Source organism: Balaenoptera ricei, chromosome 3 (assembly GCF_028023285.1).
Source record: "Balaenoptera ricei isolate mBalRic1 chromosome 3, mBalRic1.hap2, whole genome shotgun sequence".
Taxonomy (NCBI): domain Eukaryota; kingdom Metazoa; phylum Chordata; class Mammalia; order Artiodactyla; family Balaenopteridae; genus Balaenoptera; species Balaenoptera ricei.
In genome coordinates this window covers 127,410,895-127,438,081 of record NC_082641.1, presented here as the reverse complement: position 1 = coordinate 127,438,081, position 27,187 = coordinate 127,410,895, and the positions used below count along the sequence as shown (strand labels likewise).

The 27,187-nt window shown below is 55.4% G+C and overlaps 2 protein-coding genes across 2 annotated transcripts in view; both read left to right on the top strand.

Annotated features, from left to right (window-relative positions):
• The first annotated feature begins 1,160 nt into the window (after positions 1-1,160).
• On the top strand, positions 1,161-8,319 carry ARSI (arylsulfatase family member I). The gene is made up of 2 exons (XM_059919561.1): positions 1,161-1,832; positions 6,084-8,319. Exons 1-2 carry the CDS (start codon positions 1,516-1,518, stop codon positions 7,486-7,488), a joined length of 1,722 nt encoding a protein of 573 aa, XP_059775544.1. The 5' UTR covers positions 1,161-1,515; the 3' UTR covers positions 7,489-8,319.
• A 6,529-nt stretch (positions 8,320-14,848) lies between these two features.
• The window catches only part of CAMK2A (calcium/calmodulin dependent protein kinase II alpha), a 62,238-nt gene continuing 49,899 nt past the window's right edge, over positions 14,849-27,187 (top strand). The window contains exon 1 of the mRNA XM_059917495.1: positions 14,849-14,910. Coding sequence (XP_059773478.1) covers positions 14,849-14,910 — 62 coding nt within the window. The remainder of the gene's footprint in view (positions 14,911-27,187) is intronic.

Here is a 27,187-nt window from a genome sequence, read left to right as displayed (position 1 = left end):
TTCAATTTACTTTAAATTAGTTACTAGCTCTTAACAATTGGAATATTTCTCATAATAATCTGGATTTGGATGTTCTCAGAAAATCAGAAGATCTGGAAACACTGGTCCACATTCTTGCATGACAACAGTCAGCTGGACACAAGGCTGAGGTCTTTTGCTCCATGCAGCCCCTGCCTTCCTCGGCCAACACAGTGGCCTCTCTGCTTTACTCATTTGTGATACTTGCCTGGCCCAGGAGTTCCCCAACCTTGCTTTCCCTGCTGTGGAGATTTCCTTGGGTGGGTGTTGGCCTGGGCGACCTCTGAGGCCCATTCATCTATTCATCCCTGCAATACGTACTGATCGAGCTTCTGAAGCCTGTGGAGAACGAGATGTATACAACAGCTTCTGTCCTCGGGATTCTAGGGCTGCCAGTCTAAGATTCAAGCTGTCAATTGAAGAATGAGGAGGGGGAGGGGTTGGGGAGAGAGGTAAGCCCCCGGCAAGGCCAGAACCTATTGCTGGTGCTTGCCAAAGTCGGTGCTTGCCAAAGTCGTCCCTACTCTCCATGGCTGTCTCTACTGCCACTCAGCCAGCCGCTGTTAGCCCCAACAGGGAAGAAGCCACCAACTTGCTCGTGATTTAGACGAGTTCCCAGCCATCTCAGGGCCTCAGTTTCACCAGCTGTAGAATGACCGGCTTGGCATAGAAAATTATGCGCCTCCCTTCCAGGACTGGCACTCAGAGAAGCTAAGACTCCATGATCGAGGAATGTCCGACCGGGCCATTCCAGAGCTGTTCCATCGAATTCCGAGCAGCCCTCTCCCTCCTTTCCCCAGTCTGGGCCAGGGCGGAGGCTGGAGCCAGAGGGCCCAGCCGACCCGGGCTTCCCGCCCGGGGGCGGAGCCGCCGCTGGACGCCCCGCCCCTCTACCTGGGGCTCGGCTCCGGCAGATGTTACAACTTTTTCGCATTCTCTCCCGCGTTGTCCCCCACAGACCCGCCCAGCCCGTGCTTCCTCCCCCTTCCCCGCTGGGGTCCTGCCCACCACCCTACGGAGCCGACAGTTCTGGGGACTCAGGGCGGGGCGAGAGGCTGGGCCAGGGGCTGGAGGGTCGGGAGGAGGAGAAAGAGAAAGCAGAGGCGAGAGAAATTAGGAGACGGGAGAAATCGAGGGGTAGAAGGAAGAGGGGAGTCAGAGGATGGTGGAGAGCACTTTTTGGAAGCCGCCACACCAAGTCTCAGGCTGGCCTGGCTGAACTGGGGGAGAGGGAGCACGGGCGGCGCAGAGCTGGCGCTCAGGCAGCGGGAGGCAGCTCGGCGCGGGCCTGACCTCCCCAGAGCGCTCCGCTGCGGCCGCGCAGGTCCGGCCTCATAGTCCAGCCCGTCCCGGACTGGCCGCTGGGCCTCCCCTGGGGACGCTGAGCGCTCTCGCGGTGTCCGGGTGGGCTGGCCGGAGGGCGTGCGGGCCGTGCGCCCTGGGCGCGCGAGGCGGTGAGGCCCTGGGAGCCCTGCGCGCCGGGACGCACGGGCCGGCATGGCGATGCACGCCCTCACCGGCTTCTCTCTGGTCAGCCTGCTCAGCTTCGGCTACCTGTCCTGGGACTGGGCCAAGCCGAGCCTAGTGGCCGACGCGCCCGCGGAGGCCGGCGAGCAGCCCTCGGCCGCTCCACGCCAGCCTCCCCACATCATCTTCATCCTCACCGACGACCAGGGCTACCACGACGTGGGCTACCATGGCTCAGATATCGAAACCCCTACGTTGGACCGGCTGGCAGCCGAGGGTGTCAAGTTGGAGAATTATTATATCCAGCCCATCTGCACGCCTTCGCGGAGCCAGCTTCTCACGGGCAGGTAGGCATGGCCCAAGCCACTGATGCTGGTGGTCCAAGCCCCAAATAAACCCAGCTGTAGGTTTCACTTGTACCGACATTACCCCCACTGGGAAGCTCGGGCTCACAGCCAGTTCTGTCCTCAATTGGCTGTGATCATTAGTAAGTCCTTTGCCCTTTATGGGCCTCAGTTTCCCTACTGTACGCTGAATGGGTTGGATCATCTTTGGGGTCTTCTCCCTCTGATGTTCTAGGACATTCAAACTCCACACCATGTGAAGGAGACATCTGGTCATCTCTTTGTTAGAGGGACATGGCAGCCTCTGACATTTAGCTTTCAGTGCTGCTTCTATTTACACACCCTGAGACTCTGAGCAAATCACTTAACTCCTCCAAGCCTCAGTTTTCCTGTCCATAAAATGGGGTGAACAGTTTTAAATCTTGAAAAGGAGTGGTGAGGATGAAACCAGTTGCATATAGCCTGCTTGGCTATCAATAAATGGCAGCCTCTATGTCACTGGAGGGATTAGGGTCCCCAAATTGTTTGATGACAACATTGGGAGGAAACCAAGGAGTTGATAGGTGGAGGAGAAAGACACACACAGGATGCAGTGACCTATGTAGACTTAGGCTAGTCACTTTATTTCTCAAAGCCTCTGTTTTTTCATCTGCAAAATCCTCCCAAGTTGGCTGGGGGCCCCAAGGAGACATGCTGCTTTCTCCATAAGGAGTTGTCCACAGGCAAGGTGGTAGGATTACAGGATTAAAAGAGCAGGGAAACAGGAGGCCGAGGGGGGGGCGGGTGTGTGTAGAAGGCAAAACGCTGGCCACTTCGGAGAAAATCCTTTGGCACAGCTGAAGCTAATCCTTGGATGGGGCGTGCTTTCTCCCAAGTTCTACCCAAAAGCCACTAGTGTGATCTCAGAAACCAGAGCCGTAGTCTCCCTGTTTCCTGGATGGGAGAAGCTGAGGCACAGAATCAGGGAGGGCCAAACTCGATGCCTGTGCCAAACTTCGGGGTCTGTAGGAGAGAGGACTGAGAGGCCAGGTGCTTTAGAGGGGCCCTGGAGCTGGGAGTCAAAAGGGATGCCTTTTCTTTCTTCCGTCTGCTGCTCAGCATTGAGCTCTAGGAACTGGGAAAGAGAACAGGAAAGAGGAAGAGACACCAGTGTAAGTGTTGAGGGATGGGGGCCGATGGTAAAGACCAAGTGTTGACCAACCTCCAGAAGAGGGAGGAGGAATCTGCATTCCTGAGAGCTGTGCACATGTTTGCATTTCTCTCCGCGAGATGACTTCTGGTTTAAGCAGGGGAACGAACAGCATGCAGGGCGGCGTTCCAGCCCCCCCAGCACCGCCCTCCCCCAATATGCAAAGTTAGCTGAGCGTGGCTGGGCAGCGTCTGCCCTCCGCCCCCTGCAGCTGGCTCCATCTGACTGATGCTGATTACTCTCATTAGTATTTGTTAGTGCATCCAGTCGTGTTCGGTAAAGCCGGAGAGAGACAGTTTCCTGCGTTACTCACTTGCAGACAGGCTGCGGTGACTTAGCTGGCCCACCCACTTTAGGAACCAGTGTTCCATGGTGCCCAGCCCCTATGAAGAGAGGCTCGCTGTGACTCAGGGGCCTAGGGTACTTCCTGTATCAAATCTGATTGTTCATTAGCTTGACTGAGGTCTGCAGAGGCCACGTCACTGAGAGATTTTGAGCATGAGTCGCAGAGACCTGGGCTCAAGGCTCAGCTCCACTGCTTGCCAGCTGTCTGAACTTGGGCCCGTTGCTGCACTTTTGGGAGTCTCAGTTTCATCACCTGTAGAATGGAGCTAATAACAGTCTTCACTGTAGGTTTCTTATGCAAAGTAAGTGAAATAGTGTGTGCGGCATATAGTGTTAAAAATGGCAGTAATGGGACTTCCCTGGTGGCGCAGTGGTTAAGAATCCCCCTGCCAATGCAGGGGACACGGGTTCGAGCCCTGGTCCGGGAAGATTCCACAACTAAGCCCATGCGCCACAACTACTGCGTCTGCACTCTAGAGCCGGCGAGCCACAACTACTGAGCCCGTGTGCCACAACTACTAAGGCCCTCCTGCCTAGAGCCTGTGTTCCGCAACAAGAGAAGCCACCACAATGAGAAGCCCGCACACCGCAACGAAGAGTAGCCCCTGCTCGCCACAACTAGAGAAAGCCCGAGCACAGCAACGAAGACCCAACACAGCCATAAATAAATAAATAAATAAATGGCAGTAGTAGCTAATGATAGCTAACAACCAAAACAGCTTTTTTTTTTTTGCGGTCACTTTTGGAGAGGGACACAATTCAACTCACCCCAGCAGTGAAGCAGCGGGGCCAACAGGCTCCAACTCTTTTTTTTTTTTAATTTAATTATTTTATTTTTTGGCTGCGTTGGGTCTTCATTGCTGCACGCGGGCTTTCTGTGGTTGCGGTGAGCGAGGGCTACTCTTCGTTGCAGTGCGCGGGCTTCTCATTGCGGTAGCTTCTCTTGTTGCGGAGCACAGGCTCTAGGCGCGGGGGCTTCAGTAGTTGTGGCATGTAGGCTCAGTAGTTGTGGCTCACGGGCTCTAGAGTGCAGGCTCAGTAGTTGTGGCGCACGGGCTTCGTTGCCCCGCGGCATGTGGGATCTTCCCGGACAAGAGCTCGAACCCATGTCCCCTGCATTGGCAGGCGGATTCTTAACCACTGTGCCACCAGGGAAGCCCAGCAAAACAGCTTTAAGATAAGGAAACCAAAACAGAAAAACCCACCCCAGTGCCTGGCTTAAAGTTGTCAGGAATTTAGGTCTGGGCTTGACTTTGATGCCCGGGAGTGAGAAAAACGTGTGGGGTTCTAATACACGTGTGAAGTTCCAGGCTTCTTATTTAGTTTGGGACTTGTAAGACTTGAGTAAAGGCAAGACACCCTAAGCAGATCACATGGGTGCTTTGACCACAGAAGGAATGGGATATGAATGAATAAACGAGGAATGCAGAGTTCTGTTAACCATTTGCTCCTGCCTCAGGGTGTTAGCCTGTGTGAGTGACCTGGATCTAGGGGCCACATAAACTTGTGGGCAGGCACATGAGAACTGGTCTCATAAAATGTGGGAACTGGAAGGTTTTTAGAGGTGTCCCATTCCAACCAACTCACTCCTACACGTGACAAACTGAGGCCCCCGTGGGGAAAGAGAAGTGGCAGCCTAGTTTGCCAGAAGAGGGTCTGTGCTTGGACTCTGATTGGATTTATGTTCAGGTCCTGGCTCTGCTCCTGACCACTGAGTGACCTTGGGCAAGGTCTTTCCACTCCTCTGGACCTTAGTTTCTTTTTAAGTTGAGGTGAATAAACTAGAAAATGACTTGGGTCCCTTCTGGCTCTAAAATCCTTTGAGGGCCATTCTTCATTCATTCATTTTGTAATTGAGTGTCCTTGAAACATCACCTGAATGCTAGGAATACAAGGAAGAGTAAGGGACAGTCTCATTAAATATCATCGGGCCCAAGAGCATGTACAGATGACTGAGTAGAATCCTATGGCCAAGTTGGACCAATGAAGATTTGTACTAAATGCTGTGGGAACCCAGAAGCAAAAGTGACTCATTCTTTGAGTGAGAAACTGAGAAACTTTACAGTGAGGGTAGCATTTGGGCTGGGCGTTTAAGAGTGAATAGGAGTTTTCTTGGGAGTGGAAGACTTGCTCTAGGCCCCCAGAGTGTAGGACTCTGAAACCTGGAGTCAGACTGTTGGGGATACAAATCCCAACTCCAATTACTAATTGTGTGAATCACTGGACAAATGACTTAATTTACTGAGCCTCAGTTTTCTTATATGGGAGATGGGAATAATAATAACGATAGGCACCCCCTAGGTTACGGTGAGGATTTAGTGAGATAATTCCTATAAAGGGCTTAGCACAATGCTGAGCATACAGCAAGTGCTTGGTGTCAGCTTTTATTACTGTTGTTGTCGTGATTAGCCTGGGTTCAACTCTTAACTCCCCAACTTCCTAGCTGTGTGATACTGCACGGGTGGCTTAACCATTCTGAGCTTTCTCCTCCTCATCTGTAAGATGACAATGATACCTGCTTCAGTTGATTTCGAGGATTCAATGAGATAATGCATTTGAAGTGCTTGGCACATTTGATAACACCTACTGGTTACTGTTACTTTGCTTACTGGTAGCGCTTGGATCAGAGCCTACCTCAGGGTGAGTGTTGGGGGTTGGGTGGCCAGAGCAGTGGTTCCTGGCTCACTGGTGCCTTCTGTGTCCTCCCCTCTTCCCACCAGATACCAGATCCACACAGGACTGCAGCATTCCATCATCCGTCCTCGGCAGCCCAACTGCCTGCCCCTGGACCAGGTAACACTGCCCCAGAAGCTGCAGGAGCTGGGTTACTCTACCCACATGGTGGGCAAGTGGCACCTGGGCTTCTACCGGAAGGAGTGCCTGCCCACCCGCCGGGGCTTTGACACCTTCCTGGGCTCGCTCACAGGCAACGTGGACTACTACACCTATGACAACTGCGACGGCCCGGGGGTGTGCGGCTTTGACCTGCACGAGGGCGAGAGTGTGGCCTGGGGGCTCAGCGGCCAGTACTCCACTCTGCTCTATGCCCAGCGCGTCAGCCACATCCTAGCCAGCCACAGCCCCCGGCGGCCCCTCTTCCTCTATGTGGCCTTCCAGGCGGTCCACACACCCCTGCAGTCCCCTCGCCAGTACCTGTACCGCTACCGCACCATGGGCAACGTGGCCCGGCGGAAGTATGCGGCCATGGTGACCTGCATGGATGAGGCCGTGCGCAATATCACCTGGGCCCTCAAGCGCTATGGTTTCTATGACAACAGTGTCATCATCTTCTCCAGTGACAATGGTGGCCAGACCTTCTCGGGGGGCAGCAACTGGCCGCTGCGAGGACGCAAGGGCACTTACTGGGAAGGGGGCGTGCGGGGCCTGGGCTTCGTCCACAGCCCCCTGCTCAAGCGAAAGCGATGGACAAGCCGGGCACTGGTGCATATCACTGACTGGTACCCGACCCTGGTGGGTCTGGCAGGTGGCACCGCCTCGGCGGCCGATGGGCTGGACGGCTATGACGTGTGGCCAGCCATCAGCGAGGGCCGGGCCTCGCCACGCACGGAGATCCTGCACAACATTGACCCGCTCTACAACCACGCGCGGCATGGCTCCTTGGAGGGTGGCTTCGGCATCTGGAACACTGCTGTGCAGGCCGCCATCCGCGTGGGCGAGTGGAAGCTGCTGACGGGAGATCCGGGCTATGGCGATTGGATCCCACCCCAGACACTGGCTGCCTTCCCTGGCAGCTGGTGGAACCTGGAGCGGATGGCCAGCGCCCGCCAGGCTGTGTGGCTCTTCAACATCAGTGCTGACCCCTACGAACGGGAGGACCTCGCTGGCCAGCGGCCGGATGTGGTCCGCGCCCTGCTGGCCCGCTTGGTGGACTATAATCGCACAGCCATCCCCGTGCGCTACCCGGCTGAGAATCCCCGAGCCCATCCTGACTTTAATGGGGGTGCTTGGGGGCCCTGGGCCAGCGATGAGGAAGAAGATGAAGAAGAGGAGGAAGGCAGGGCTCGAAGCCTTTCCCGAGGGCACCGTAAGAAAAAATGCAAGATTTGCAAGCTGCGATCCTTTTTCCGTAAACTCAACACCAGACTAATGTCCCACCGGATCTGATGATCCTTCCCCACGCAAGCCTGGCCCTGGTCCTCACCAGCGAGGGGCCCCAGGTCAAGTCCTCATCTGCAGGGAAATGGAGGGTGTAGGGCTCCTCAGTTGAAGGCTGGGGAGCTTGGTTTAGGAGTCGGGAGAGAATAAACTAGACTGGGATCCCTGGGTCCCAGTCCCACCTCTCCATTGACTTGCCCTGTGACCTCGAGTGACCTGCATGAGCTCTCTGGGCCTCAGTTTCCTCATCTGGAGAATGAGCTCTAATAGCTTTGTCGCTCTGTGGTGTGGACCTGGTGCCTGGGGCTGTGGTGGAGTTCCCATCAACTTTGTCACCTCCTGGCTCACTTAAGGCCTTGCTCTTGAACCCTGGACCTCTGTGGTACTTCTTGGGTGAGGGACCACCTGGAGGCAGCTCCAGGCCTGGACCCCAGCTGAGGCGTGGTGATGTGGCTGCTCTCTGAAGGGATCCCTTGAGTGCTGAGGGTGGAGGTGCAGGGACCCGGGGGTGACCTTCCTGGATCTTCATGTGGCCTGGGCTAGTCCTGGGAACAGACTAGTGGTGGGAGCAGTGGTGGTGAGCTCCTCTTCCTGGGAGGGGAGGGGAGGACTGGGCATGGCTGTTAGCTCCTGCAGGATCAAGCTGTGAAAAGAGCCGGGCACCAACAATCAGGACATCTGGGTTCTACTCTGACCTTCGGCCCAGTCCTTTTCCCCTGGGCCTCGATTTCCCCACCTGCAATGGGAGTGCTAGCCCTGGCTCTGCCTACCTCACAGGCCTGTAGAGGACTGGCCGAGGTAAGGGTTGTGGAGGAACCCGTGAACTTGATTAAAACGCAATAACACAGAAGCAAGGGCTGCAGTGCTCATGTGGGTGTGTGCACGTGCGTCCTGGGCCAGGCGTGAGCTCACTGTTGGTCCAGGGAATGGGAGAGGAGGTGGGCGCCCTGGCCAGGAGGCAGAACGTGTGGGACCTGGTCACAAAGCCACTGTGGGGCCTCGGCAAATCTCAGGCCCGCTCCGGGCCTCACTGTCCCTGTGTACAGTGGACAAACTGAGAGCCCTCCCCCTAGGTGTTCTGGGCGCCCCTAGGTGTGTGAGTGTTGGGGGACACGGGCTGGGCGGTGGGGAGAAGAAGCATGGGGGTCTCGGGGCTCGCTGGCTGTGTAGCGGGCCTCTATCCGCACACCGCGTTCTGCATATCTCCCTTCAGCTTCCAGTCGGTGCAGTGTGTGTAGGCGAAAGCCCTGCTGTGAATTTTGAAAATAGTTATTTTTGTCTCTGGCAAAGGAGGCCTGTTAGGACTCGTCAGCATGTGGATGAGCGGGACGGGTGGGGTGGGTGCGGTGCAGTGAGGGGCCTTCAAGAATTGGTTACAGAGCTGCATCCCTACTGCAGAGGTTGCTGAGCCCAGGAGGGAGGGGCTGGCCTGGGGCTGCGTGGTGGAGGTGACCGTCCATGTCCTGAGGCCCTTCCTCCCAGCCCTGCTCTCTTTACCTCTTACGGCCTCCCCCAACTGGAACCCTTCTCTGTCTCCAGGATGTTGATGCCTGGGTCATGATGGGGCAGGGGCAGGACCAGCTGGGGCCTCTGGGTTCCGGCTACCCCCAGTTCTTCTGCCTGCTCTGGAGGGAAGCTCTGAAGTCCCAGGTCTGGCATACCCCAGGGATGGGTTATCCATGGTCTGCCCACGACCCAAGATATTCCGGCTCTGCCGGGTCCTTGTCCCAGCTGCGTGGGCTGGCCCATTCCAGAGTGGCATGGATTCAGGGCTCCCCTGCCGCTCCAGGCTTACACCAGTTGAGTGGGGGCCTCTCCCGTGTCTGCCGAGTTGGCCCGGCCCAAGGTGGCTCAGCCTCCAGCTCCAGCCCTGCTTCTCTTCCTGGGTCTCTGCCTTTTGGGGCCACAAGTGCAGGACCATAAAAGGCCAATTTCTCCTCTTCTCTAGGCACCAAGGCCTACCCCCTGTGGCCAATCTGGCCCCAAACATGGAGAGTCCAGCTGGGGCTGGGGGCTAGGGGCTGGTGCCTGCTCCCCGTGCCCTGAGAAGGAGGCTTGATCTTATCTTAAACCCAGCCTAGAGCTCATCTGCCTCAGAGTCCTGCCTAACCCAGAGCCCAGCTAACAGCCCAGGAGCCCCACTCAAGCTTCAGCCTGTAACCCCGTCCACAGCCCAGCAGTCCCCAAGCCTGCCTAACTGGGGCACCGGCAGCTGGCCGGGGCCTGGGATTTGTTGCTCAGGATGAGGAGCAACTCAGGGCTCAGGGCACTGTGATGAGAGGCTCAGCCTGCTTGCTGTGGCTTCTGCTCTGCCCAGCAATCAGCATGGCCCCCGACCCCCTTCTTCCCGCCCCCTCTGGCTCCTGCCTTCCCCCCAGCCAGGGCACCTGGGTCTGAACTCTGTGTCAGGCCCTTGAATGGCATCTCCAGGCAGATGCTTGCACCACCTATGGTGAGGAGGGACGGAAGGAAGGGCAGGCCAGAGGCAGCTCTGGCCCCTTAGGGGAGTGGAGCCTGGAGATGCCAGACAGGCCCCCTCTTTCCCCCTTGGCTGGACCAGATGACAGCAGATCTGCCACAGATGGGTTAGAGCTGGGGCGGCCCCGTCGGAGTTGGGCCCTGTCTGTGGAGCCCTGGGCAGGGATGACCAGTCCCCTAGGAGCCAGGAGAGAGCCCTAACCTGGCTGGAGCAGCAGGGCTCTGGGCCCCACCCTGGGCCTTGGCACTATTTCCTCTTCCTGGTTGGTGCCTTTGGGTACCTTGGGATCTAGGCAGGTAGCCCTGAGTGCAGGAAAGAGCGGGGCAGGGAAGGGAAGGAGCACTGCTGGGGGAGTCAGGCATTCTGGCTTGTCGTCCTGACTGTCCTGGACTTGTGCGACTGCAGGAGGGCAGCTTCCTCTCTCTGGGCCTCAGTCCCCTGTATGTAAGCGGCCTGGGCCGCCTCAGGGCCCTTCTGGAACTAGTGGAGTCCAAGGAACACAAGGCAGGGTGCTGAAGTCAAACAAACCTTATATTGGTTAAGTCCCGCCACATCTCTGCAAAACGGGTGATGATTGTACCTCTCTCATGGACATTTGTTGTGAGGTATAAATAGTGCAATATGTAAAGTGCTTAGCACAGGGCTTGGCTCTAAAGTGGAAAGAACTGTTTTTCACGTCCTTGGAGTCAGTGAAGGAACATCTTGTCTTTACATTTCTCAGGAAGGAATGGAGGCCCTGCTGGGAAAAAGACCTGCCATCAACACTGACAGCCAATGGCAGGACTTGAACTTGGGTCCTTGAGCTGCAGGTTGTGCTGTGCAGACATGGACCCAGTAGCTGTGGTTCTCTGTCCCTTGGCTCCCTGTGTCCCTCTCCCCTGCAAGGAGTGCCACATATGTGGGACACCTCAGGGGACTGAGCTTCTCCCTGACCCCTGGCTCCTCTCCCTTCTGAGTGCAAAGCTGGCATGACTTACTGCAAGTAATGAACCAAATCGCTCTCCACCTAGACCCTCTGCAGAATCATTTCTCTCTTGGCCCACTTTCCACCGATTCTGCCCCCATGCTCACTGCCCTTAATGGGACAGGCCTCTTGGGGACCGTGCAGATGGCACGTTTTCTGTGGTGCCTACCCAGGCCCTGCGGGACCCTGAGGCACTCGGGCATGTGTGTGTGAGCACACGTGGAGGCTGTGCAAGGTGGGATTTGAGTCGGGTGTCACCCCCTGCTGTGGCCCAGGAACTTGGCCCTGGTCCCCGTTTGTCCCTCTCCAGCTCCTTGGGGTACAGCCTGTGTTCCGGTTCCCTGTCCTAGCGTGTCAGAGCCAAGCTCAGTGCCCTCCAGGGCTCCCACCCCTGGCCACCAGCCTGTGGCAGGCAGGCCTGCTCTTGAGTACCGCACGCAAGTTGCAGCTGGGGGCACACGTGCTGGCTCTCCTGCTGCCACTTCCCTGGGAAGTGGGGAGTCTGGCAGGAACAGTCCCCCTGCTGCAATCAGCGGCTCGTGCTCTCAGCGCCACCGAGGCAGGGCTGGCTCCTTGCTGCCCGCTGCCACCGGGCACAGCTGCCAGCTTCTCGGGCTCAGGGGAGACAGTGAATTAGCAGTTGTGCCTCCTTGGCAGGGCAACAGTACAGTCAGGTTGGGGGTGCCTGTCTGAGGCAGTGCCCACACCCCTGTGCTAGGCTCTCGAAGGTTCGGAAGGGTGTGTGTGTGTGTGTGTGTGTGTGTGTGTGTGTGTATAAGAGAGTTGCCAAGGAGACCTTTTCCTCTTCTCCCTTCTCTTCCTCCCTCTCCGTCCTCTCCAGGCATCTCGGCACCATCAGGATCCTACAGCCTGGGTCCTGTCCATCCCTCCAGGACCGTGTGCACAGGATCCAGGCCAGCACCGGGAGGGAGAGAAGGATGACTGAGACTGAGAGAAAGAGAGGAAGGGAGATAGAAACAAGAAAGAGGATGAAAAGGAATAGGAAGGATAGGGACACCTGAGAAGGAAGAGCTCAAGGGAAGGAAAGGAGGGGTGAGGAGAGGGGAGAGGATCAGGCCAGCTCCAAGCCAAGCAGGACTATCACCTCCTTTATTCAGAATGTTAGATTCCCGTTAATACAGCCTCAGGGCACAGTTGCCTTTTGTCTTATTTGTTAATTTCTAAAGCACCATTAGGTTGACACCTGACAAGCTGGAGGCCTTGTGATCCCTGCCTTCTAGCCCCAGTCCTTTGTTCTATGGGAATTCTGCAAACCAGGCCAGGGCAAGGTGATGTTCAAACCATGAGCTTAACTCCAGTGGGGACTCAGAGAATGGTACCCAAAGTGCTGGGACTTGAAGATAGCGATGTGTACTTTCATGATTCAGAGAGAGCAGTGTGAAGACGGAGGGACTTTTGAGTCCCTTAATAAGAATAATTTCCCATCTATTGAGCATTTACAGTGTGTCAGACACTGTGCTCATCACATTTAATCCTGAGAACAGCCCTGGAGCTAGGGAATGTTTTACTCTATTTTGCAGATTAAGAAATCGAGACACAGGGAAGCTAGGATACCCATCCCAAATCACACAGCCTATAGGTCATGGAGTCACTCTAACCACTGCAGAACGCTGCCTCTCCTCTCCTCTGGGCAATGATGCAAGTGCCCTCAGTGGTGACTGAGGACTGTTCCAGTGCTTTCATGTGTGGTAGCCATCCCCTCCTGGGGACAGGCTAGAGGGTCTGGGACACGGAGGTGGCGGTGCAGCTCTTCCTCCAGTTGCGCGCATTTGCCTCTAGCCTCTAGCGGTATTCTGTGCCCTGCCCGCTGCCCACCGGCCGTGCAGCCCCCGAGCAAAGGCCTTTCTTCTCTGCCTCTGAATTGCAACGTTGGCGGCAGAAGCAGGAAGCATATTGTGCGCAGAAACAAAACTGAGTGGTTTTTCCTTTTTCTGAAGGTGGTAATGGTGCAATTAGTGGCTAAGCCATTACTCCCTCCTCCCTGGCTCTCCTCCCCTCCTTCCCCTCTGCCTCCCTCCTGTTTCTCTCCTGGGAAGAAGTGGCTGCATCAGAGTCAACTCCATCATTCTCTCCCACTCCCAATTCTCAGGAAGAGGGGCAGAATTTTGAGGGGGGGTACCCAGATTTCTCCAGGGGCTCCTGGACCTAGGGTAGTGAGTCAGGGATCTGCTGGGGTTGGGGATGACCAACAAGCAGACAATGTGTCCAGCAAGTGAGGTGACCAGTAAGGCAATTTGGAGGTTCAGAATGGGTGGGTTAGAAACCCAGAGGGTTTGGATCCTGGATCCTTTTATCCTGTGCTCATTGTGGGCAAGTGCTGGCATGAGACCTCAGCCTGGTGGGCCGTGAAGTGAGCTTGAATGGAGGAGGTGGGTGTGAGGGTCTGAGATTCTGAGTTCAAGCTAGAGCGATGGGGGTGGTCATGGTCTCACTTTAGACCTTCCTTTTCCTCTTCTAGAAACTAAAAAGAGGCCTCATAGTTACATACTCCCCAAAGGCCTCTGCAGCCCTCAGCCTGCTCTATCTTCACAGCCTTCCTCTGCAGTGGCAACTTTGTTCTGTTTTGTAGAAAAGGAGCTAGAGGCTCAGAGAGGGGCTGTGACTTTCTCAGCGTCACACAGTTAATACATGTTAGGACTGGAATTGAATTCAGATCTTTAAATGCCAGTCCTTTTCCTTCTTAACCCACCGGGCCTTGGGGTGAGATCTTGGGGCCATAGATATGGTTATTGCCCTGAAGAGTTGAAGTTGGCCAGGAAAGTGCCCACAAAATTTGGGAATGAGGATTTTAGGGCAGGTCCACGGCCGCTCCCCTCCAAGCCAGGCCATGCTCCCCTCCCCACTGCCGCCTCCACCTCTTTCACCTTGACTTGAAGCACAAGCAGAAACTGGGACATGAGCCCCAGGAGACCAGATCTCCATGGCCCCTCTGGCGGCCTGGGGTAAGGGAGTGGTTATGGAAGAGACCTCAGGAGGGGACCAATTGTCATAGCTGAGAGAGGTTGGGGTGAGCAGGCAGCCAGGAATGTTCCCTCCAGAATCCTGATAGCTCCTCTGCACTTCCCCCTAGCTAGAGTCCCAGTGTGATGGACAAGGTAGCAAAGAACAGCGAGAGAGAGCAAAATAAGAAAGACAGAGGAAGAGGCAAAAAAAAAAAATAAATTAGAGGGGAGGAGAGAGATAGTTACAGAGACTATGGTGATCCACTGAGAGAGAGAGATCCCAATGAATTAGCCATCGTTTCCCTGTAAACCTTAGAACCTGGCTGTTGCCAGGGCAACGGGGCAATACCTGTCTCTCCAGAGGAGATGAAGTTGCCAGGGTAACTGCATCCTGTCTTTCCGGGGGACCATCCCAGAATGTGGCACCCACCGGCCGTTACCATGGCAACTGCCTTTTTGCCCCACTTAATCCCATCTTGTCTGTTACAAGGGCCCCACAGTTGGAAATGGGGGAGGTGGGAAGACTGAAGATTACTTGTGGACTAAGTTTGTTCTCCTTCCCCTCTTCCAACCCCTCCGTTGGTCCATCACCTCGGGGGTGCTGTGTCCACCCACCCCCGGGTCCACACAGGCCTGCAGTACTGTGTGCAGTAGGGCCAGGGCGTCCAGTAGCAGGTTTTGAAGTGGAAGGCAGGCAGGTGTTGGGGAGGCAGTTACCGGGGCAACGGGAACAGGGCGTTTCGGAGGTGGTTGCCATGGGGACCTGAATGCTGACGAAGACTCGCGAGGCTGTGAGCAGACACAGTGCTCTGCTCAGAAGCCCCGGGCTCGTCAGTCAAGCCGGTTCTCAGTTTGCACTTGGCAGCACGGGCAGGCGAGTGGCCCCTAGTTCTGGAAGCAGAGCAGCAGCACCCCAGTCCTGGTCCTCCAGCCCCAAGCCTCGCCTGCCCACCCAGCGCCAGGATGGCCACCATCACCTGCACCCGCTTCACAGAAGAGTACCAGCTCTTCGAGGAACTGGGCAAGTGAGTTGCACCTCAGAGAGTCCTGGAGGGCTCAGGGGGTCAGTGTCACGGGTGGGGGTGTGCACCTGCAGTGCTTCTAGTGCACACGCAGGGAGGAAGGCTGCATGTGTTTGGGGGCACTTGTATGTGCAGAGTGCCTAGAGCCAGGTGCGGGCATGTTTGCCAAGATGAGCCAAGGCCAGCCCGGCGAGTGTGTGCGTAGAGGTGAAGGGTTGACAGTGCATGGCAGTGTCTGTGCGTGTACACACACATACACACACAAATGCACATGACCTGGGCACACACAGATTCTTAGAAACCGGATTAAAAAGGAAGGGATCTTCCCAGTCAGCTGAGTCTAAGACTGGAATCCCCTGTTGAGTTTCTCTTGAGGTGGCCATCTCCCTCAACTTGGTTACTTCTGGTGACAGAGAGCTCACCACCTCCCGGGTAGTTCCTCCTGCCTTTAGACACCTATAGCAGCTGTGCAGAGTGGCCAACTTCTCCCTGTAAGAACATCCCCGCCCCCCCTCCCCCTTGCCAGCTCCTGCCAGGGGTGAGGGCAACGGTACAGCAGGGGTTAATAATGGAGCCACTGGTGAGGCTTCCTGGGTGTTGGGAGGAGGGGAGGGGCAATCAGGCGAGCAGTGGGGGGACACTGCTGTTTCAGGGGCTAGTGATGTGAGGGTGCACCAGCTCTGGTCCCTTGGCAAAGTTTGCCAGCCCCAGAGCTCATTTCCTGCCTCTGATGACTGGTGTAGAGAGAAGGGTGGGAGGATGTGGGGGGTGGAGAGCCCTTTGGGGTAGCCCCATAGATTGTGGAGTGTCAGGGAAGCATTCCTGGATACCGCCAGCTAAGTCTATGGAGGATCCGGGGATGGATCCACGGTAGGGGTACAGTTTAGAGGCAGAGTTTGCCCCGTGGGCAGAGCAGCTCCAATGCCCTGGGTGGTCCCTGCTGTAGCAGCAGGAGTGCAGGGGAGAGGGGCCCTGTGAGCAGGTATGTGCTGCTGTGAGGTCTGAATGTGCACACACAGGGGTGTGCTTTGATGTGTGTTGCTGCTTGAGAACTGACTCTGGGGTACACTTGCATGCACTGAAAAGGTGTGCAAATGTTCACGTGTGTGTGCACCGGAAGGGAGGTGCTGGTGTGTGCTTCATGTGTAAGGCCTGAAAATGCAAGTGTGCCCTGCAGGGGTGGGTGGATGCAGGTGGCACAAGGAGGTCCGTTGGCTGGTTTGCATGGGAACAAAGGTGTGTACATGCGTCACTGTGTATACACATGTATGGCTGGTCAGAGCTGTATGCACATCAGCTGTGCGTAAATATATGTCTGTGTAAGGATGCGCATGTGGGACTTAGGCTCACTGGTGTTCCTGTGAGGTCTGGACATGCACATCTGAGAGGAACAGGGGGGCATGCCCACGGGAAGGTTTATGTGTGTGCGTGTGAGGCCTGGGCCCATGGGCTCGGGTGGGAGTGTGGGTGTTGAAGGCATGTGTGAGCTCAGGCTGGTGTCTGCATATATGTGGGAGGTGGGCCTGTGGCTGTGTACAAGTAGGCTGCCCGCACACACACACACACACACACACTCACACACTTGCACACCAGGCTATCCTGATACCTACAGGCACACACCAGCTCCCTCATACAGACACACACCCATGTGCAGATGTGTGCTCACTCCTGTCTGCAGACTTCCTGTCTTTCTGAGTGTGTTTTTGTGCTGGGGATGTTGGGGGCTGGACAGCAGGAACGAAACGTTTGGGGCTGCTCTGGAGGACCGAGGCTGTCTGCTGCACTTGTGCAGGGACCCCTTCTCAGCTGGGTTCTGGCATCCACGGAACCAAGGATTCCCTGATCAGCTGGGAGCTGCCTTTCAGGGTGCAAGCAAGGCTCGGTTTCGGGAGGACTGCGTCACAGAGTGCAGTGAAATGGAGTTGAGACATGACTCAGGTGCTCAAAGTGAAAATAAAAGTGATGTTTTGCCCCAAGAGGAGATGGATATCATGAAGACTGGGTGCTGTGGGGGTGACTTGTCAAGGAGAGCCTGCGTGAGCCTTCTCGGAGCCGGGGCGCTTGGAGGGATTGGGGCACGGGCAGAATTTCAGGGGACAGGGAGCCCTTTCGTGGCCATGGCAGGAAAACTGAGGGTGGCAGGCATGGCCAGGCCTAATCTGATCAATTTCAGACCTTTTCTTTCCACAACCATCAGTGCGCTTAACCATTTTTAGGTCACATATTCCTCCAGGAATCTGATGAAAGTCTAAGTCTACCTTCCCTAGAAAAATACACAAACTTACGAAATGGTACAGGCAATGTCAGGGCTTGCAAGACATCGGAAAGGCTAAGGATGGGCCTGAGGTTCAGGATGCTTGTATTGGAAAAAAAAGGAGATGAGGCTCTACACCTCTAATGCCTGGATCTAAAAGGCCTGGGTGCATCACTGAGGAGACAGGGCTTTCGTGCTCTGAGTGCAGCTTCAGTCCAAGTGCCCAGTGGGACAGGAAGTGGCAGTGCCCAGAGAGGGCACAGGGTCTGGACCTCACCACCCATAGCACTGCGACACTGGGCAGGCTATAGCACCTCTTTCCCCTGACCTGTAACCTGGAGGTAAAAAGGGCTGGGAGGATGAAATGAGATGGTTCTCATAAAGACATAGTGACAAGCCTGGCACACTGGGGACATTGTTGCCCTCAGACGGACAGGCTGAAGCTGACCTGCCACATCTTTACCTTTTGTCTGGAGTTTTCCTGGCTTGGCAGAGGGGGCTGACCAAGCCCTGCCCCCCACCCCACCCCCCCAGGCTGGCAGGGATGCAACAGCTCCTGTTCTGTTGGGATAAGCAACGAAGGTGCCTGCAGGGCCCATCCTTCAATTGGTGACCCAAGGTCCCTGTCAGCCGGGACACTGCTGTTACCACCCAGAAACCGAGCCCCCATTCTAGGAGCCCGCTTCAGATCACTGGCACGGTTACTGCCTGAGGCAGCTGGGCTGGCCCTCCAAGGGGGCATGGGGGTCTTTGGACCTCCTTCTGAAGGGCCCTGGCTGCCCAGCTGGAGAGGAGGACACGTGCCTCTCGAGGGCTTCCTGGCACCCTGCCCAGTGAGGCCTGGCTCCTGACTGCAGGCCTTTGAGCAGCTCCTGGTAGGGCTGGCAGTTCCTCCCCCGCCTGGTGGGCAGCCAGTTGAGGGGGCGTGGGCTGGAATCAGGGCCCTGGGGCCTCTTGATGCCGCTGGACGAAGGTCGCACTGCAGCATATGATTCACATAAGCCAGGAACTTGATTCCAGTTTCCCTGGAGGGTTGAGGTGGGGCTGTCTCTTGGGACCCGGAGACTAGCTCACTCCCTCCTCCCTTGACCCCAATCCTCCTTCCTCCCATGGGAGAGAGAAATGGAAGCCCAGACCTTAGGAGCACAGAAGCTTGTTTGGAGGCAGAAGGCAGGCTGCAGCGACGCCAGCTGCAGGGTCAGAGTGGGACCAGAGCTCCCCTGCAGACTCAGCCTTCTCGAAGACCAAGATCAGGGGAAAGGGTTGGGTTCCAAGAGGTGGAGAAGGAGGGTGCCTCCACCAGCCTTTGACATGCTCTGGGCTTTGGATCCCACTCCCGGGAGAGGTTAGTTAGAGAGGCAGAATTGCCCTGCAGCCTGTGTAATCACTGGGCTGCACAGAAAGAGGCTCGGAAGGGGATTTTACTTGAGAAAGGGGTGGGGGAGGAGGGAGGGAGGCTGGAGAGCTTGCAACCCACTCTTTCCTCTCTAGAAACAGGGGTCTGAAACTGACTCAAGGGCGGTGGTGGGGCTAGGGGGAAGGGCTGCAGGCGCCAGCAAGTTTGTCCGAAGGAGGGGGGAGAGCTAGCTCCAGAGCCCCCAACCCCTCTTACCTCCACGGCTTTGTATCATGAATGGGGCTTAGGCTGGGCTGATCAGTGGGGGACACTGGGGACCAGAGGCAGCTCCCTGCGCTGGGGGGTGGAGTGTGGGGGGGGGGGCCAGGGTCCTGGGTGCTTAGGTTCTCTCTTGCGACACAAGCTCTAACATCTGCAAAATGTGCTTAGCAATCCCGCCCTTCCCTGGCAGAGCTGTGAGAAGGATCGATGGTGTAATATTGGAGAGGGAGAAAACACATGGGCATCGATGTACTCCCCCCACCAAAGACTGGTATTGTGCTTTTATTTTGCTTCTAATAACCTCTCACCTTCACAACACTTTGGGGCCGGTGTGGCACATCTCCACCCATTAGCTCTGAGGGAGGCAGAGAACTTACTCGCCCATCTTACAGATGAGGAGACTGAGGCTTGAGAAGGTGGAATGACGGGCTCAGCGGACTGGTGGCAGCTCTCAGGCTTGGGTGTGGGTCTCCAGCACCCTGCGTGTGGGGGGAGGGTTGATGAGAGGGGCCGCTTCTGGTGCCCTGTCTGGGGAACACTTCCAGGGAAGAGGAGTGTGGCCTTGTGGGTGAGGGAACTCTGAACTGTCACTTATTGTCCAGTCATGATTCTACTTCTAATTTGAGGCACCACCCTGGGTGGATTCCTTGTCCTTGGTGTAGCTCAGCTTTACCATCTGTGAAATGGGGATCAGAACACTTCTGCAGATGCTGAAATGTGCCGTTAGAGTTGCTACCCTCTTTAGCCTCCGTCTGTGGAAGGCACCCTTGGGAAATTTCAGGCTTCCAGAACACCAGAGCTGGGAGGACCATAGACACTGCCTCTCACAAGCATCGACGGTGGAGCCAACGCCCAGGGAGAGGTGGTTTGCCCAAGGCCACAGGGAGAGGCAGAAGCAGGGTCTGGTAGGGGACCAGATGGTGTGCAGGGGCCAGAGGCCAAGGATGAGAAGTTGGGGGGCAGGTGGGAAGGGGACAGCCTTTCCTCCCTCCTCCTCCGAGCCAGCAGAGCGGAAGGCACGCACATGTTCTGGTGCATGCCGCAGGCCTCCGCCTCCACACAGCCTGAGACACACTGACACTGCCGAGCTTCCCTCCCGCCTGCCCGCCTCCCTGCACAAGTGTGCGGTGACTGCTGCCAGCACCCCTGCAGTCTTGGGCCCCGGTCCTCTCAGTGGGGTGATGACAGAGCCTTGGAATGCAGCGCCTGCATCCTGTTGCTAGTGCACGAACACACACACACACACACACACACACACACACACACACACGGGTGCATGTGGACGTGCAAGTACACAAACACACTGGCTCCAACAGGGCATCAGCAAGAGTCTTACCTCCCAGTGCAGGGAGAGCAAGATGATGCTGGCTAGGCTTCTGGGCTGTCTCTCTGTCTCTCTCTCTCTCTCCCTCTGCCCTTGCCTCTCATCCTTCCCTGTGTCTCTCTGGTCTCTGTTTCTTTCTCTCCGCTTCCCTCTTTTTTGTGCTGGTCCCTTGGCCATAGTCCGCCCCTCCTGCACGCATGTTGCCTGTGTCACGGTCTCTTCCGAGCCTCTCTCTGGCACAGTAGGAAGCCTCCCTCCCCAGGCCAGCCTGGTGCAGCCCCCTGAGCATGTCACAGCCTGCTGAGACCCAGCCCAGGCACTAGATCGAGGTCCTCATGGGGTTTAGCTGCCCACCAAGGCGTCAGGTGGGCCTGTAAGGCCGGTGGGACCTTCTGTGCTGGAAAACGCTGACGGCCTTGGTGTCTTGGCATCACATAAAAGGAGGAACATGTCTGTGACTCTTGCATCCACTCAACAAGTATTTCCTGACAACAGACTCTGTTCCCAGCCCCAGGCTGAGCCCAGCAGATACCACATGCCAGACTTATGTCATCTCTGTCCCTTTGGGGCTTATGGTTTAGTGAGAATCCGACATTAATTAAATCACTTCAGATATTATTATTTAAATGCAACTGGTTAAGGGCTGTGAGCACAAAAATGGGGCTATGAGCTGCAAAGAGACCTCAACTAGTTGGAATGAGGGACGTATCAGGGAAGGCTCCCCTGAGGAGGTGACACTGGGGAGCTGGAAGCTGAATAAGAGTCAGTCAGAGGGAAGAGTGTGGAATAGTGTTGCTCAGAGTGGGAACAGCACAGGCAAAGGCTTTGAGGTGTGTATTTTGATGGAGCATGTCAGCCCCCGGGAGGTTGGTGGCCCTACTCTTCTTAGGCCTGCTCAACTTGCCTCCAACTTTTGGATGCCTGGGTACTAAAAGGAGTATTAAAAACCTATAGAATGTCTAGAAGAGGGGGCCTAGGCAGGGTGGCCAAGGTCTGGAAGCCAAATCAAGTGAGAGAGGGCTAAGAAGCTGGGGGAATTTAGCAGGGAGAAAAGACCCCTCGGGGGTGTGTCCTCTCCCCTCATCTCTGCAGGGACATCATGGGGCCCCAGAGATGAGACAAGGCTGCTCTGTATGGCCCTGGAGGGCAGAGCAGGCAGGACCAAATGTGTAGAGTAACAAGGAGGTGGATTTCAGCTCAACGTAAGGAAGAACTTTCCAATGGTCAGAACTGCCCTTCTACCGCCCAGACGGACATGGCCTTGGGAGATAGTGAACACTCTGCTAGCAGAGATATGCATGCACTTCCACAGCCCTCTTCTCACCCCGTGCCTCCAGTTCCCTCCTGTCCTGCATCCCTGTCCTCGCCTGGTGAGATGCTTTGCTGCAAGCACGAAATGGGAGACGGTTTAGGGGCCAGAATAGCCTCAGTTCTGCACAGAATACCAAAATGAAGAGTGCTCCCTTGTCTTAGGGACGGGGAAATTAGGCCCAGAGAGGGTCAGGGCCTTGCCTGAGGTCACAAAAGCCAGTGACACATGAGGTTTGGGCGCTCCAGCCTCCTTCCAGCCCAGTGCTTGCCTTTTTACCCCTTGGAGCCTCTCTCTCTGAAGCTCTGAAAGTCTTTGCTGTGTATGTGTCGATGGAGCCAGGCCAGGAGGCCCTTGGAGCCAGGGGAGAAAGCAGACCCTCAGCCTTTTTCCTGCTTTGCCTGCTCTGATCCTGTCACCAAGCTCTGTGGATGTATATATATTTTTTATACAGCAGGTTCTTATTAGTTATCCATTTTATACATATTAGTGTATATATGTCAATCCCAATCTCCCAATTCATCACACCATCACCTGTGGATATATTTTTTATTTTCCTTTTTGTAACCCATTCAAGAAAACCCAGGCATAGCCCAAACAAGGAATATGTTGGAACTTCTGTTGGTTCAATGTTCCCTGCAGCAAAGAGACTCTTCTGGTTCCCAGGCCTTCTGTGTCCCCCACAAGACTTCTGCTGGGTTGGCGCACGGCAGGCCTGTGGGGGGTGTGCAGGATATAGCTCAAAGACACTGTGTCCCTGCAGGATCTTTTGGAGTCTGGAAGTGGGCGGCTGCAGCGGCTTGAGGAGGAATGTGTGGTTTCAGAAAAAGGTCCTAGGATTTTCTGGCTCTCAAATGCTAGTTTGCGGAGTTTGGGGCAGAGCTGCCATGCTGAGCTGGGGAGAAGAGAGAGAAAACCAAGTGGAAGGGGTCCTGAGCTGCCAGCCCCTACCATCTCAGCTTTATTTGCCGTCTGGTGACCTGCATAGCTGTGTTTTGTTTGTTTGTTATTAAGAAACGATACTATTGCTTCAAACGAAAAAAATAAAGAGAGGGCTTAAAAATGATCAACAGTTGATTTCACAGATGGGTAAACTGAGGCCGGCCCAAAAGTGAAGGGAATTGCTTAAAGTATGTAGAGGTGGGTGTTATGGAAACCAAGATGTTCCTTTCGTTTCTGGACAAATCTGATCCCAGATTTTTAACTGTTTGAGGAATCTAGGAGCCCTCAGAGAATCTCATATGAGCCACAGTCACCCCTGAAAACACACACTCACTCCAACTCACAGAATGTTGTATATTATTTCCCACAGATCCCCCCACCCTAACACCCATCTGTGGACCCCAAGTTAGGGCCCTCTGATCCGAGAGTATGGGGTATTGGAAGGAGCAAAAGATGATGAGTCAGGAGTTCTGGGTTCAGGGTCTTGGCCTCAGTTTCTTTATCTGTAGAATGGGGAGAGAATGGACCTCAATGGCAAGATACTATTGCAGCTTCTGATGTAGCCACATGTGGCCCACACTCTGACCCCTGGGGTGGAGCTGCTCCGGTGGCCAGCCCCAGCTCTGTCCCTTCCCCCAGACATTCAAACCCCATCTGCTCTGGGTTCCATGCCCCCAGGGCTTGCTCTTTGCCAAGTGATCAGATCAGCTAACCTGGGCTGTAAGTTACTGACCACCAAGAGGTATTGGAAGCTAATCCTCTCACAGATAACAGGTCTGTATACATTTGAGCAGGAACGTTCCTTTTTTTTTTTTTTTTTTTCTTTGTCATGTGATGCACCATGTGGCATGCGGGATCTTAGTTCCCCAACCAGGGATTGAACCCGTGCACCCTGCATTAGGAGCACAGAGTCTTACTACTGGACCGCCAGGGAAGTCCCGGGCAGGAACTTTCTGAAATCACCCCAGCTTGTCTCAGAGAGGTAGAATGTTTAGGTATATTAACCCAGAGTGGGGAGATTTGCGGGGAGGAGACTGGACTTTGATTAAGAGGTGCCTATCACATAACATCCAGGCAAGATGGTGAGTAGGTAGAAATTTGGGACTAGCATTCTGAAGAGAGGACGGGCAGTATAGAAGCAGATTTCAGTGATAGTCAGTGGCTTTCATCATTTTTGGGGGTACGGGTGTCAGAGCATCCTTTGTGAAGCTAATGAAAAATATGCATCCTCTGCCCAGAACAATGCACAGACACAGAATAATTTTGTTAAAATTTTAGGTGTGTTCATGAACGCCCAGAGCCTCCCCAGAGATCCCAGCTAATGGTCCTGGGTAGAAGGGATGGAGGGGGAAGAGGTAAGAATGGGTGGAGAGAGAGCAGGGAGCATCGATGCTGTGGGAAGGAGGGATGAAGAAGTGAAAGCACTGTCAGCAAGTGGGGGGCGGGGGTTCCGGGGAGAGTGTGGCAACCCAGAAACAAGAGGAAAGCTAGGTCTCAAAGCTGGGTGGTCAGTGGGGCCATCAAGGCAGATCAGACCTCGTGGGGGCTGCCGGGGCTGGCGGGGGGCTGGGGGGACTGGGGGGACGGGCCTGGCACAACTTTTCTTCCAGGGAGCCTGGGGGTGGGAACCAGATTGTGGTGGGTTCATGGAGTGTGGGAGGTGGGAAGAGGAGGCGGTGGATGTCGGACACTTGTTCTGGAAGTTTGGCAGCAACGAAGGGAGGAAGGAAGTGGCCCAGGTTGCTGGGTCGAGAGAAACGCTCTTGCTTTTTATTCAACTTTTTAAGTTTGGGAGAAGGAAGGTTGTTTATTTTTGCAGAATGAGGGAGACCTGGGTGTGTTTGAGGAAGCAGCCGATGAAGGGAAGACCCTAGAGATTGTCAGGACTCCTGCTAATCAGACCCCCAAGGAGGGGAGAGTGGTGAGAGGGTTCGGTGACTGAGGCCCCGTTAGCAGTGTCCCTGTCTGCTGACACCCACAGGCATATGCCCTGGGCTCTGGGAGGCTCCGGCGTAAAGGAGGGGAGGGTTCCTTTAGGGGAAGTTGGCAGTAACCAGTCTTGGGTATCAAGAACCTCTTCTTATCACTACGTAGCAGAGACTTCTCACAGCTGGCCCAGGAGGAAGTGGGGCTGGGGCTCCTCATCTCCATTTCTCAAGTGGAAGGATAAGCAGGCCGGCAGCCAAGGACCCAGGTCTTCTGAGCCCCCATCTAAGGTTCCTGGTGCCGCCTCTGCTGCCATGTCAGCATTCTGGGGTGTTTTAGGCCAGAGAGGGTGATGAACCCGCTGTGGGTGGCAGCCAGCAACTCCCAGGACGCGCTGCCTGCCAGGCAGCTGAGAAGCAATCCCACAGTGTGAATCCTGCTTTTCACGGCCCATTAGGACGTTCGCACGTTCGCACGTTCTCAGCCGCACCGGACCCGCTATCACGGCGCCCTCCCCACCCGTCAGTCAGAGAACCAGGTGCGGCCTCCCTGCCTGCTCATACCCAGGGGCAGGCTGCTGGGCCCTGGGGAGCACCCCACCCCCTCACCGTGGCCTCCCCACACCTGTCCTGGCTTCCTTCTTCCCCGAGCTTGGCAGACAAGGTCCATTTTGCCTCTGAGGATGCTGGCTGTTCTCATCACTTCGGAGATCATGATGCCTATACAAGGTGTTGTTTCTTGAGCATTTACTACACTCCGGGGACTGGGCTAAACCCACTGCATACCTTACTCTCTCACTGGATCCTTGAAACAGCTGCTCAGGGTGGGTACTATTCTTACCTACATTTTACAAGGGAGGAAATAGTCTTACCAAGGTTAAATAACTTGCTGGTAAGAGGCTGAACCACGATTTGAACTCTGGTTTGCCTGGTTCAGGAGCGCCTGTTCCGATCCACATAAAACCTCACTATCCAATATGGTGTTCACTAGCCACTTATAATGATTTAAACGAAATAAAATTAAAAATTCAGTCCTTCAATCCTACTAGCCACACTTCAAGTGCTCTATAGCCATAGGAGGCTTGTGCCTGTCACAATGGACAACACAGAATATTTCCATCATCTTAGAAAGTTCTGTTGGACAGCTCGGTACAGAATATTGAAGGTGGAAAGGCCTCTGTACTTTTTAGCCCCAAGCCCACCCCACCCCCCAAGTTGCAGACGAAGAAATTGACGCCCACTCTGGGCCAGACCCCTGCCCAAGACCTCCCAGCAGGGCTGAGAGCTGAGGCCTTTTCCCTCCACTGTCTATCTCACACACACACCCCTCCCTGCCCACATTCTGTGACCCTCTCCTAACATGGGTACTTACCCAGGGTGACGCACGTGTGCTTTGTCACACCCAGAGCCTCTTGGCATCACATACACAAGGGCACTGATGGGCTGCTGACACACACCTGCGGGCAGACACACCCCCTGAACCCTATTCACCCAGGAACGCTGTCACAGGCACTCCCAGTACCTCCCATGGACATCCCCCACTCACGTAGGGCCCTCACATGCAGGCGTCATCCCTTCCTCTTGGGACCCCTGGTCACTCCCTCCCACCCTGCCCTCCTCACCATGGCCTCCTCCCCTCTTCCGCCCTGTCCTGTTTCCAGGCTCCTACCCACCCACCCACTGGCCACCTGCTCAGCTCAGGGCCGTGGGAGGAGTGGGCTGGCTCTTCCTTTTGCCAAGGCTGCTGGGCTGTGGCCACTGGCTCACGCGGGACGAGAATGCAGAAACATGCCTTTTTTAAACAAAAGATAAAAAGGAGAGGAAGTTAGGGCTGCGAGCTTGCTGCCCGCACTCTCATTTCTGCTGCAGATTCTCCTCTGCCCCTCCTCTCCCTGATCCCCAGCACCGGGGCAGGCAAGGAGGAGCCTTTCCACTTGTGGATGGAGACCTGAGGCTGCGTAGGTAGAAAGAGGGGCTCCTTGGCCCAGACCCTTTCCTCACCCCATTCAGGGATTTGTGTACCTGGCACTGTGCCCAGTGTTTTGCATGTGTTACCTCCCTTAATCTCCCCAACAAACCCAGGAGGGAGATATTATTACTGCCCCCATTTTATAGGAGGAAACAGAGAGTTGAAGGGCCAAATTCAATATCACACAGTCGGGGGTCAGTCACGATCGGATCACAGGGCTTTGTGAGCCCAGAGCCCCTGCTTTTTAGGGTCACACTCTCTTGCCTTTGGTGGAGTCAGAAGAACAAGGGCAGGTGACCTGGATTCTCTTCACAGCCTCGAGAGGATTATGCCTGCTCCCTTGAGGCTTCAGATTCCTGATCTGTGAAATAGGGGATCATAATTCCAACTTCACAGGGTTGCTGTGAGGGCCAAGGAGCTTAGTGGTGAACGTGCATTTGAAGAGAGGACATCTTCTGGGTATGTGAGAGGCTGGTGTTCTCTGGATCAGTAGCCCTGAACTGGATTTGATAAACTCCTCCCTCTGAGCATCTGCTAAAAGCTATGCATTCTTGCCCCAGAAAAAAATGCATATGCCTATGTTCAGAGACACAGGGCTCCTGCAGCTGCTCCGGGCTTGGCCTGGACCCCTAGTTAGAGCCTGGGATTTTCACAAATCTTGGTGCTGTGTTTTGAGGAGGAAGTTCAGCAAGCGTGCCTTCTCTTGTATTATAGACATGGCTCTTAGGTCCTCAGCTCCTGGGGCAAAGCCCAGGGTCATAGAGCCTCTTGAGCCTCTCCACACAAGCCCCATGTGATGGCCCATCAGTGCTGATTTCTAGGGGGACCAGGCATCTAGCAGGACTTCCCCAGACGGCGGGCAGGGCAGTGCCAAGCTGGCTGGGAAATAATCACTTGGGCAGCATGTTAACTGAAAATACTGATTTCTGGGCCCGCATC

Bases quoted from the DNA above. Each gene is read 5' to 3' on its own strand.
- ARSI (XM_059919561.1), top strand. From the start codon at position 1,516: ATGGCGATGCACGCCCTCACCGGCTTCTCTCTGGTCAGCCTGCTCAGC. The intron at 1,833-6,083 runs GTAGGCATGGCC...TCTTCCCACCAG, and splicing joins AGCCAGCTTCTCACGGGCAG to ATACCAGATCCACACAGGAC.